This window comes from Gordionus sp. m RMFG-2023, chromosome 1 (genome assembly GCF_954871325.1).
Source record: "Gordionus sp. m RMFG-2023 chromosome 1, tfGorSpeb1-WG-v2, whole genome shotgun sequence".
Classification (NCBI taxonomy): domain Eukaryota; kingdom Metazoa; phylum Nematomorpha; class Gordioida; order Chordodea; family Parachordodidae; genus Gordionus; species Gordionus sp. m RMFG-2023.
In genome coordinates this window covers 9000356-9014012 of record NC_088775.1, presented here as the reverse complement: position 1 = coordinate 9014012, position 13657 = coordinate 9000356, and the positions used below count along the sequence as shown (strand labels likewise).

Here is a 13657-nt window from a genome sequence, read left to right as displayed (position 1 = left end):
AATCAATATTCCTATGCTAAAATTTTTATTTTTTTTTTAAAAAAGAAGAATTTTTTTTTGATGAATATTGTGTTTATATGTTACTTACATGATGTAACCTATCTAATAAGAAATTTTATCATAAACTAGATTTTTATGGTGATTGATATGATTATAGGAATCTCGCTCAAATGGTGGGTTTATTTTTATTTTTAATTTTATTTTTTTGTTATTATAATAAATTAATTCCTTTTATATTTATTTATTTATGGGGAGAAGGGGGAGGTGGAAAATAAGGAAGTGTGGATCATTCTGGCTCTGGCTTATATCCCAAATTATAGTTTTGCACCCAATAAAATAATCAATAAAAAAAAAAATTTGAAAAGATTGGCAGGTGACGAATGTAGGTGGATTTCACGAATAAAAAACAGTTAATATCATGATAAATATTATTTTGTTTTGGCAACGTCTAAAGTTATTATGTAATCAGAATGTATCTGTCCAAAAACTTACGTCAGCTGCTTTAGTCGGAAGGTTAAAAAAAGGGCCATGGTCACCTTGTCAAACGCAGTTTTTCAAGATGACAGCCAAAAATGGCCCCAGAAGTTGACAAGTTAACTTAGGGTTCTAAATTGTATAAGCAAAGGTTAGAAAAATTTTTAGAGTGACACCAATTCCACAAAGGGCAACATTATTGAATGTTATAAAAGTCATAATTTGTATCACACCTTCGTGTATACTAATATATTGATATTGAATAATTTTTTTACGTACAATTTTAGAAAATAAAAATAAATTAGAGTTACCATATAAAATGATGTAAAGAGAAACTACCATTTTATTTCTTTTATTTTTGACATTTGTCCTCTAAATGTCCTGGACAAACTGACCCCGGACAAAGTAACCCCAATAAATAGATATTAGTTTAAAAAAAACATTTATTCAAATTTATAATTAGCGTATTTTGGTTGCCACTGGCTCAGCCCAAATAAATTTCTTGCAGACATTACCCGGCCCAGAGATAGAAGATCTCAAGAAAATATTTTGTAGAAAGAGAAAAGAAAAATTTTTTTACGCACGCAGTATAAAATTACACTTAATATTAATTAATTATAATTATAATCATGAATGTTGCCTTGATCCATTTCACGATTCTCTCTTCCATCATTATTATTCCTGACTTCGAATTGCTTTTCAAATAATGAATGATATATAATTGACTGCTGTTATTTATATCGTTTGATCATTTTAAGAAAAAAAATTTATATAATCTTTAAATTATGATAATCGATATTATACCATAATATTAGATAATATATTTTGTAAAAATAAATATAATATAAATAAATATACTAACAACATAAACACGCTGAAGGGGAATTCAGTGCAACAGAGGCAGAATATCAGATGTTTTAGTTATTAGAAATAAGATATAATATTAAATTTTTATTTATTCAAAATCTTAAATAAATCTAATTCTTAATAGCATAAGTTTCGTTTTAATTTTAAATTTTTTTTAAAAAACAAATTAAATATAAAAAAAAAACAAAAATAAAATAAAATAAAATATAATATAATATAATAAAATGATATTTTTTGTTTTAAACCAAAAATTCATTGAAAATATTTTCAAAATATAATTTATCCTTTTATTCCTTTCAGCAGCAACAGTCATTCTTAATCATATATTCACAACCTTGATCCCAACTTAATTGTAAATTTAAAATATTTTTTTTGTAAAAAAAACAAACTTTTATACGTTTATCTAACAGTAATATATATATATATAATTAATTTTTAGTCCAGGTATAGTATATTTAAAAAATTCAATTATTTTAACCGTAATTTTTTACATATAGTTTTACCTTTTACATTTGTTGTTGCTGTATGTCCTATAGAGAATGATAATTTACCTACGATTTTGTCAACAATTATTTCTATTATATTTCAATGGAGGTGTTTCTTACAAAAAAAAATGCCTAATGTTTTGTCCCGCGATTTGATAGTACGTTAAATCGCATGACATGAGAAAATCATTCTCTAGGTCATAACCTTAAGTTTTTTTGCTTTCAATTTTAGAAAAAATTATTATACTTTTATATGATTAAGAATGAACAAACGGCCTTTAATAAACCAATTTTTATGTGATTTATTAATTTGTCCTTTGTCCTTTTAATCAGTCATTTGTCGTTAAAATTCGTCATTTGAGACATGATGACGAGATTCTTACATCTCTAAATATTTTGTTTTCTCTTTGGTTCAAAATTATTTTTTAAAATTTCAATAATCGTAAAACGAAATTACAAATTAATTATAATCATTTTCGATTTATATATTTTTTTTAAAAAAAAAAAAATTATTTAATAAAAAATATTGTTTTGATTTTGATCATTTCAAATTTCTAATTAGTATAAGAAGTAGCCTTTCTACGAAATTTTTGCATAATTAGATCCCATTATCGAATCCCATCCGATATATCATTCTCTTGTTATACTAATAATACTGATAATAAATATCATTAAATTCCATCAAACCGTAACTCTTGCAATTGATGAACATTTAAGATAATTTTATGTTTTATTTTCACACAAATTTCTAGTTATTTATCAATGTGTTTAATTTTCTTCTTCTAAAAAATTACACAATTATACTCACACAAAAGTCCTCAAGATAATATAATTTATTAATTTTTTCCCTTTTTTATATTTAAAAAAAAGCAATAAACACGAAATTCAATTCACGCGTTTCATAATTTATATTAATTCTAAAATTATAGATATTTGCAAATCGACCCAAATTTTTAGGACAAATAAATGTCTGACAAGAACGATTGGCCGTTAGATACTCACGGCTGGCTCAAATGTGCCATCCCCTTGCCAGCAAACCCCATGAAAGATAATCCCGAGAAATATCTACGTGTCAGCGATGCTTGGAGGTTGCATCATAGTTCTATGATTTTGGATAATAAAAAGATTTGTTGGGTTCCGAAAAAGGGCAAAGCTTTTGTTTGCGCCGATATTATCAGCACCAAGGGCGATCAAATCACGGTTAAAGCTGACGGAGAGGTTAGATTTTTCCATTTTACTTATTTTTTCTAAGATTCAATATATATCATTATTACATTGTGGGTGTCTTAAAACCACCTCCCCCAAAAACCATTAGTTGTACTTTAAAAAAAAAGAAGTATACTCTCATTCGATATTATTTCTATTAAAGAGTTTTAAAAATTGTAAATTCTGATTTTACTATCTAAAATGGGAATGGTTAAGCACTTTAAAAAGTCTCGATTATCATCTGCTAATACCAGTGGCGTCTGCTAGCTCTACATTTTCTAGTACTTTAAAACATCTTCTTTTTTTTAAAAAAAATTGTTTAAAATAAAATGAAAATGAAATATTTTAAATAATTTATGTTTCACTAAAATAATTACTTATCTTTAATGGGGGGTTTTTTTTTATTTTGAATTTCATTTTAAAATATTTAATTTGTTTAGTATTTATATAAAATTTTAAGGGTTGTTAATGTCATTGATTTTGTAACCTCAAAATAGGTGTTAAAATCTTATTTTTTTTAAATAAAAATTTCTTTGGCAATTGCTCACCAAAATTTTTTCTCCCACTTGACGCCATTGGCAAATAATCTTACTTATTGTATAATAGTATTCTGGACAATGGGCATTTCGACGTTTGATTATTATAATAAGCTAAACTCTCTTGGCCAATCAAAAATGATTTAGGGGTAAAATGTCAGAATTTTATTTCAGGCTCAGACTTGCCCCATTTATTAACGAATGAATCGTTTACAATTCGTATTTATTGGATTTGCCTACATGTATAATAATAAAATTTAGTTTTTATAAATCAGACGGCGTTTTTCCTTTTCAATAAATAGAAGGACTATAGAGTATATATAATAAATAATATGATGGCGGCAATATGTTTTTTCATGCAATGTGGTATTTATTCAATGAGCGCGAAATTTAAAAATCTGGCTGAAATGTATTCCACCAATCAGACAATTTTGTCATTAACTTTTGAGCTTAATGTAATTTATATCAGTTTTTCCATAGATCTTTTTTACAAAAATTATAAATGACTCAATTAATAGCTAAATTATCTACAATTCATAATATTCTAAACATGCTGGAATACATTTCCGGTAAAATCAGATGTTTAAATTTTAAAAAACGCGCTTCAAAAAATGATTTAAAATTGAAAAAATAGTAAAACTATAAAAAAAAAAAATTTTTTTTAAAGGTTGGTGGCGCAAAATGAAAATTTAATTGGCATTTTTACCAAACATGTAATTGTATGCAATTTTATAAATAAATCTTATTTATATACAGAATGGCATCGTGTCATTTTTTTTTATGCTCAGGGACTTCTACCATGGGGGCTATTACACAAGATCATCATCGAAATTGAAGGGTGGGGGGGGGATAGGGGTTGTAGAATAGTGTTGTTAAACGGCTCGATTTTGCAAATTTTTAGGATTTTAGCAATAAATTATGCAAGCCCCAAAATTTGATTAGTGAATGACCCTAACCCTAACCCTTAAAAGTAGGGGAGAGTGGGGTTAAGTCGAACCATTTTTGCAAAATCGGTTATTGCTCATATATTTTTTCTAGATATTATAATAAACAATATATTAATAGATACCTAAAACTATAAAGGTGCCTTATAAAAAAATTTAAGAATATAATCATATTTTTGAAATTCTATTCTATTTTTTGTAAAAGTGGAAATTTTGTCCAACAAGTCCTAATAACGGGGTTAGGCAAATCACTTCAAGGAGCTTCCTATACCATTGCCTCTTTTTTAGGCTATAATGAATTGAAATGCATTTTTATTTATTAATAATGATACGTATAGAATAATTTTATTGTTTTATTGATCAAAATATCATAATACTTTATAAAAATTGAAACTTTATTATGGTGAATTTAGTAAATATTTTAGACATATAAAAATTTGTCGAATTTTGAATATATACTATGTGCCCATTCTTGGCACATTCTGCATTGGTACCACTCTTCATCGTTATGATGTTTTATAAAATCCAGCTCACAACAAAGACATATATCTTGTGAATAGTTTTTTTTCATTATTTTTTTATTGGAAATATTTTACTTTCCTGATATCTCTTGTAATATCTCATAAAGTTTGATCTAGGAATACCTAAAATAAACATGCCAGATTAAATATTAGATTATATTTATTATAACTTAAATACACTAATACAATAATATTATATTTCATCATAATTTTAATCCATAATAAAATATAAGAACATGAAATTTATTACGTTTAAAAATAATGTAATAAATAATATTTTAATCTCTTTACAATTACAATTTAGATTTTAATTTACATAATCTCTATTATCATATTTTAATATTTGATTATATTGTTTAATACATAAAATTATTGATTATACCTTAAAAATAAGACAGATAATGTAGATAAATTTACCTGTAAGTTGGCTAGTGATCTGTTGATTTACAATCTTCATATAACTTATTACTTTATAATTAATTCATCAAATTTTAGTATATTACTAAATAATTATTAATATTAAATTATTGACCTTTTTTAATTTTATTGGATTTGTATTCTCGCACCATATCGAATAATGTATTAATTACTAAAAAAAAAAAATTCAAATGGGATTTACGTGTATGGTTTAGCAAGCCCCGCTAGCTCTAAATTTACTAATTATGATTAAAATAATATCTAGAAGACATAATAAATAATAGTTTCAAAATAAACAACAAATCAAGAATTGTTAAACTTTCTCAAATCATAAAAGAATGTTAAAACTTTTCTATAAAATTTAAATTTTATCATTATTATATTTTTAATAAAAATTATAATTCTGTCTTGTAAAAATAATTAATTATTTCAAAAGATTTTTTTATTGATAGATGTATACTAATAAAGGCTATATTAGGATTGAATTTTAACCTTCTAGTGCATATAATTTTAAAATGTGATTAAATGATTTGCCAAGCCCCGGGGTCTACTTAATTCCAGTCTCCCCTATGCACTTTGTTTCCCAAGCAGACCAAATCTAGTAAAAATAATATTACCAATAATTTAAAAATTTTAATTAATTATTCTCATCGTTTTTTAAAAAAAAAATTATAGAGATATTATATAATTTAATGAATAAATATTCATGTTACATAAAGCAAAAAAAAGCGAATTTTTTGAAGGCTCTTTTTTCAATATATTATTGAGAAAACATTTGTTCTCTAATTAATAAGAAAAATAAATTTTAAAGAAGAAATTAAAAAAATTAGAAACATTTAAAAACCCTCTTATAAATGTCATTATGTCAGTTATTGCATGGGTAATGAATATCGTAAATGTTAAAAAAAGAGCGAAATATCAATTAAAAAAATTAGCCTAGGGACCCTAGCGATTAAAATTTGGCGATTTTGTTCGCAAAAGTTGTCCAAAACAAACCCCATTTTCGTACGAAAATACATATGTTGAATTGCTTGCTAGGGCATATCCTTATACCCTTATGTGGTAGTAAAGGATTTGATAAATTTATCTAGAGATAAATTATCTTATATTTAAAAAAAAATCCTGACTTTCAATTTGGTAAGTGAGATCGGGGCACGTTGGCCCCATTTTTTTGTTTTAAGCTAAATTGAATAAATAAAACATGCACTGAATTCTCTAAATCAAGGCTATTTAAAATAGTTAGTGATTATATGTATTCAATCTTCTTTTCTCCCCCTTATAGCTTTTCCTTGTTCTTTACTGAGAAATTTAACGGAAGAATAAACAATCCTTATCTCAACCCCCATAATTTGTATTTTTTAAACTACCATTAAAATTACAAATGGGTAATAGTCACCCTTATTAAACTATTACCTTTTTGTAAAATCTAATTTCAAAGTTTTTTTTGTTTTACCAACATTTCCTAACACTAGTATTTGTATATAATATATGTATATCTCTCCACCATTTAGGGTGCTGGGTACTCTAGTTCTTCTTAGATTAGAGACAGCTGTTCTAGTAGATTTTGATGATCTCTTCTTCTTATTTACCTTGGTTATTAAGGTACGTTGGTTCAACGCGTGTTTAGAGTTCCCATAAAATGAGGGTGTAAATATATAATTTAAATAAAAATGCAAATAAGGCTATATAGAGTAGGACTTCTATAACATACAATTAAATAAAGAAATACTTTAAAAGTTGGTGATTTTGATCACAAGCACTAAAATTTAAATAAAAACTTTAAAGATTTTTCATAAAGGCAAAAATTTTGGGATAACTTTCCCACTTTGTTATAGTTCCCCATAAAACGCAATGTGTAAATGAAAAAATAAAGTAAAATAATTGTGAACTAATGTTTCTAGGACCATCCATGACCGCGACCTCTAACTTTATAAAGGCTACTGATAATAATATGTTTCATAACTTTTAAAATTTCTTAGACTATAAGGTAGAGTATAAAAAAAAATAAATTATTGATATTTTTATAAAGTTTATTTATATGCATAATGAAAAGGCTTGCAATTATTATTTTTTAATTACTTTTGGTAGGCAAATTTTTTTTAGCCAATGGTGTATGACATATTAAATTTATACTCTTATACCCTGATGGCTTAGAATGGACTTTTCGCCCCTGTACCCATAAACCCCTTTACCAATATGCTGATCTCTCTTGTCCAATCCTCTTTTGAAAATATTATTCCAAATAATAAAGGTAATAATTTAAATGCCTTGTATTATAAAAATGAGTAAAATAATTTTTTAATCAATTAGTTAAAATATTCATATTTTTCAACAGTCAATTCCGATTTCCTAAGAAAAGACTAAATTTAATTAGAATAGATACCATATTTTTTTATGATAGGATTCCATTATGCGGGAGCGCTTAAAGGGAAAGAATAATAAATCACTATAATAACACAGTAGGGATAAATAAATTAAAACTCTACATCAATCATTGGATTATCCCGGCGCAAAAAGATGACTGGCCCAATTTCCATGAGAATTTAGGATATTTTATAGAAAACATTATTTAGGTTGATAAATTATATTTAGACAGGTTAGGTCATTGGACAGGATCTAACGATGAGATTTTTTATTATAAAGTCAGTCGCATAGGATCTCTTATATTTGCAATACTCATATTTTATGAGATTAATTTCTATAAAAAGTTTCAAGTAATTCCCACCCCACCATCGTCTTTTTGAAACTTTCGTGAGACGCTTGCAAATTTTTTTTTTTTATCTCTCTATCCTTCATAATTTTTTAAATGAATTTTTACTTGAAATACCTATATACATGTTTTGCTGTCACAATTATATACAGGGTTGAAATGCCTAGTATATAAAATGCATGGGCAATATTTTCTTTAGTATTAGCTGTTCCGAATTCTCACGCCTAACTTTGGCTATTTCGAATATGATTAAAATATTCCAATTCTTACTAAGAAATTTTCGTGTTGCAGTATTCCAATGTCTTAAAAAACACATCTGAATTACAATAATATCGTTTTTTTGATACAAATTAATGTAATCTTATTAAATGAAATAATGAAAAGGGTTGTGCTTAATATACTTTACTTGTCCACTTGGTAGATGATGCTGGAATGGAAAGCTTTTATTTATCTTTTTTGAGTTTTAGAGGTACCATAAATTGCCTGCTTTTCGCTGAATGAATTTGCTGACAAATCAACCCACCTGACTTATATACTCTTTCCTACAAAATTTTGCCGTTTAGGGGTTTGCAAATAATATGTTATATTTTTCAAAAAGGCCTGATAGCTCAGAGACGACTCAGCATGTATGAAGTTCGAACCCATGGTCAATATTTTTTTTAGTAAGTCAATTTTTAAAGATGTTATTAAACTTGGGAATTCCCACTTACATCAAATCAAACAGAAACATATGGCTACTAAAAGTTCTAGTGGTATTAATTAGATCTCCCGGAGGCGGCGAGACTGCGCGTCTAATGTCAAATTAAAAAATTGGAAAAATCTAACCCGATCTTCCTGATTCCAGAGATTGTCTAACTAAAACAGAGATATAGGTTAGTAAATTGTTATCGATACTCCTATTGTTGACCCTTTTATTTTTAATCCTAACCTAGCTATAACCTATTCTAAGATGTTAATTTAGAAAAAAAATTGGTTCCGACAAGAATCGATTATTTTTCATAGTTTACCCTCTGAGCCACAGCTGCCACCATTAAAAGAATGATAATTTATTTATTTATTTATATATATATCCACCGCCTGAGAATTAAATTGTTTCATCTCTATTTTTTTTTGTAATTTTGCAGGAGAGCAAAAAATTATTAAGTTTTTTATTTTAAATTGTAACTTTTATATTGGCTAAAATTGAGCCCCCCTGAGATTGTAAAGGTTAATGACGCCCCTCATATGGAACAATTTAATTTTCTGGCGACGATATGCTAGTTATACACACACACACTTCAATCTAGCTAACATACGAACACAAACTAATAAAATAACTAGCTAAAGGTACAAACTATCTCTCAATTTGTTTTATGAATTTTATTTTCATATTTTTGGATTTTTTTAATGAAAATCAAGTTGATTTATCTTGCAGTTAATGTATATTCAACCTATTTATAAAATAATAACGTTGATTTTTCTCATTTGTTGTCTACCTTTTAATTCTTTCAACCTACTTTTCATTTCTTATTTACTTATATTTTTTCCCTTTTTTTAACCAGAAATATAATCCAGCTGGTCAAGAGTATACTACATTAGGAATTTCAGGCAATTTTGCCATAAATTGATTTCGAGCAGCATCTGTCGCCTAATCGGTTAGTGCATATATCATTTACCATATAGATCTTAGTTTGAATCCAGTAAAGACCTGGTTTTTTTTTCCAAAGACAACTAGATATTTCAGTGCTATTGAGGTATGATATATAGAATATCGGAAGCGCACTAATGGGTCTTTTAATCATATAAATTTAGTCGTTGGCAAATTTTTATAATGGCCAACACTATATAACATTACCCAAAATTCACAAGTTGAGAAGTACTCAAATGCTAAATCAAAGCAAAATGAAAAAGAAATTTTAAAAATTACCTCCTACCCCCCCCCCCCCTTCCCCACTCTACAAATGACGATAGCGCCTTTATAACTACCTCCCTCCAAATTCAATGACGTTTTCCTTGACTAAGTCAGTGAAGTGTTCTTGCGATTAAGCGTACAAGCAATTTTATGTCCTAATTGGAATAGTTAAGCACCAAGATGCTTGCTGTAGGGAAATATAAATATTTTGATCTATATCTTGTAACGATTGATTTTGAAATTACCTTTATTATGTTCATTGTTAATGCTCAATAATTTATATATTATCTTACACTCAATTGCAACGCTTGTAAGATGATCAATTTTAACATTGAAACGCCCAATTTCTAATGCACTCTTTAGTTAGGATGCAGCATAACTTGCATGGCGATGTTTACAGCGCTAACTGTGAATGCAGGTTTACACTTAAATGCAATTCAGATTTTACAGTATTACACTTTTTTTTAAATTTTTACGCCAGAAAATTTTATTTTTATTGTTTTAAAATTGGCTAAATTTTTTAAAATTATTATATAGGAAATGACTATAAATAAAGATCAAGCAGAACAAGTTAACCCAGGAAAATTCGAAAAATGTGATGATATGTCCTGTTTAACCTTTTTGAACGACGCCAGTGTCTTGCATAATTTACAACAACGATATTTCATTTGGATTATTTACGTAAAATTAATCGCGCATAACATTTAACCAATATAATTGTAAATACAAATTTGTATCTTAAATATAGACTTATTCTGGATTGTTTTGCGTGGCTATTAATCCCTACAAAAGACTACCTATATATACCCCAGAAGTCGTGCAGATGTTCAAAGGTAAGAGAAAGTCCGAGGTACCTCCTCACGTTTTCTCCATTTCGGATGACGCCTATACCAATATGTTATCAAGTATGATTAATTTTTCGTAGATTTCTTTAAACTATATAATTTACTCTTGAATTTGAACCATCAATAGAATATATCAGAGACCAGCAGAAGTATCATCTGCATGGCCCGGCCAGTGTATATTTAATAAAGTTACACGGGTCAGGTCGAGCCGGGCTTAGGACAGGGCCTGCAGGTCTCGGGAATATATAATCATAATAAATTTATATTAATATCTATTTTTAAAAAAAACATTCTCATAATACAGACAGAGAAAATCAATCTATATTGATCACGTAAGTTCAATTTTCAATTAAAAAATTATAAAAAATTAACATCTTAAATTTAAAAATAATACTAAGCCATATTCAAAAACGAATATATTCAACGAATTTCTAAATTTACTATTCTTAATTATATAATCGAATAACCCTGCATTCACATTTACATGAATTAGCGGTGAAGTATAGAAAATATGTTGTATTTTTATGCACTTCGCCGCGAATTCGCGCTAACTATTAATGAAGGGTAAGGGTATAAAGGATAGTGAGACTTGTATTTATTTTTGAAAAGACATAAATTTCTTTAATATATCTATATTAACTTTTCGTAAAAATCACAACATTATTATTATTTAATTTTTTGAAATAGTGGAGAAAGTGGAGCAGGTAAAACGGAAAACACAAAAAAGGTTATCCAGTATTTTGCCATAGTAGCTGCTAATAAGCATATAACCGACCCCGGTGTGTCCCATTTTACCGCCGTAAGTGTTATAAATGTTGTCTTCTTATTATGTGTATGTTTGTCTTTCTATATATGTTTGTCTCTAACTAGTTTTAGTAAACGGCTCGTTTTGAGCCGATTTTTAAAAACAGCTAACTTAATATTTTATCTAGAAAAATATTATGCAAGCCTTATCAAGATTTGAATCATATAACATAAAGGTTTGAGCATCTATTAACAAAATATCGAGGCTTTGTCAATATTCATCTGGCTAAAATATTGAGGTAGCATTTTTTAAAAATCGACTCAAATCCAGCAATTTAACAACACTAAAGGTCCTTCATTTTACCAAGTGTCAAAATTAATTTAAACCGAGAACAAACTTTTTAATTAAAGGATATATTTTAATAAAATTGGTGCATGCCATGATTCCCTTTGTAGATTTTGTTATTTTGTACATGATAGAATGAATAAATACTGTATTACTTTAGTTTTTCTATATTAGCCTAAAGGCTTGACCTATTTACAACATTAGTAAATAATTTGTCTTCAGTCTTAATTAAATTATGTAATATCAGCTTTACAGAAAATAGATATCAACCAATGACATTGATACTAGCCTCTAATGAGATTCATTCTTTATAAAAATTCTCAAAGTATACATACATTGAAAAAGTACGTATATTTGAAATCCTAAACTTCAAGCATTATGACTTCAATGGATGTATATATGTATTAACTTCAATGTGTTTTTTTCAACTAAATCTTTTTTTAAGTACAGTTTTTTTGTAATATAAAAAATAAATTTGCTGGAAATATATTCTAATCAGATTGTGCAAAATAAGTCTTATTCTATGATTTTTAGAAGATTTTGCCCAGAAATTTTTGAACTTAGTAAAATTTATTATTCGTTTTTCTATAAATTTTTTTATAACAAATTATAAATGGCCAAAATGTTATCCGCAAAATTTTCTGAAATTTATTAAGGTATGTATTCTAAATATGCTGAAATACATTTCCCGCACAGATTTTTAAAATTTGAAAAAAAAACGCATGCATATTTTCGAAAATTATTATCGCTGTGAAGAGTTAGCGGTGGTTTCGATAGAGCCAAATACCGTACCGCTTAACAAATCACATTTACTATAGATGAGGCGTTAGACTGAAAAAAAACACATTGAATCTAACTTCATACACTTTAAAAAAAATGGATCTTTAGTCTAGGCTAGAATTAATCTCATTGCTCATAAAATAGGTCATTTGTCTTATTATATCATATGTCCGTCTTACACAATTATTTATACAAATATATGTTTGACTCTAATGCTGTCTTTTATAAATGTTTATTTTTGTTATACCCAATGTTCGCAAAAACTGCGCAGTTTGTAAAATTATATATTAAATATGTTAATAGTTAAATATATGTTCACAATGCCGTCTTCAAAAGTATATTTAATATGCAAATTAGGACCGTGTAAAATTATAACCAATTTAGTATGTGTTTATTTTGTTGTTTTACATGTTTATAATTACGATAATGTTGTCTATGTAATACTTAAAATGGCATAAAAGAAGAAATGAATTTTGGCTTATAAAATGAATGTTATTTATTTTGACTCAGAACGCTAATTTTCAAGAAAATTTATTTTGTAAACAACTTCGAAAAAAGGGTATGAAAATAGTTTATATATTTGTAGGTAAATATAATGATCATAAAAAGAAACTAATTCCATGCTTGTATATGTATAATTTGTCCCTCTTATTATATGTTTGAATCTTACGTAGAGGCGAATCTGGTGCCGGCAAAACAGAAAATACCAAAAAGGTCATTCAATATTTTGCGATCACTGCTGCATCTACAGCCACCAATACTGGAATCACATATGGAGCTGTAAGTCCTCCACTTAAAACTTGTTAAAAAATTGAGTCTTTGTATATATTCATTTTTTTTTACATGTAGAGATTTACATCAATGAAATTCATCTTCCGATCGCGTTCATTT

The 13657-nt window shown here is 27.1% G+C and overlaps 1 protein-coding gene and 1 long non-coding RNA gene across 4 annotated transcripts in view; both read left to right on the top strand.

The window, feature by feature from the left end:
- Nucleotides 1-1548: 1548 nt before the first annotated feature.
- Nucleotides 1549-13657, top strand: part of LOC135922201 (myosin heavy chain, striated muscle-like) — a 35401-nt gene continuing 23292 nt past the window's right edge. The window contains exons 1-6 of one of the 3 annotated variants that reach the window (XM_065456624.1): nucleotides 1549-1693; nucleotides 2756-3044; nucleotides 10589-10732; nucleotides 10800-10956; nucleotides 11201-11228; nucleotides 13441-13546. In XM_065456624.1, coding sequence (XP_065312696.1) covers nucleotides 2793-3044; nucleotides 10589-10732; nucleotides 10800-10956; nucleotides 11201-11228; nucleotides 13441-13546 — 687 coding nt within the window. In that variant the 5' untranslated portion in view covers nucleotides 1549-1693; nucleotides 2756-2792. Of the gene's footprint in view, nucleotides 1694-2373; nucleotides 2515-2755; nucleotides 3045-10588; nucleotides 10733-10799; nucleotides 10957-11200; nucleotides 11229-11583; nucleotides 11696-13440; nucleotides 13547-13657 lie in introns of those variants that run through there. The other 2 variants (XM_065456622.1, XM_065456623.1) reach the window with 2 other exon arrangements.
- Nucleotides 4252-9016, top strand: LOC135922202 (uncharacterized). The gene is made up of 3 exons (XR_010570780.1): nucleotides 4252-4281; nucleotides 8759-8786; nucleotides 8924-9016. It is a non-coding gene; the product is annotated as an uncharacterized LOC135922202 (long non-coding RNA).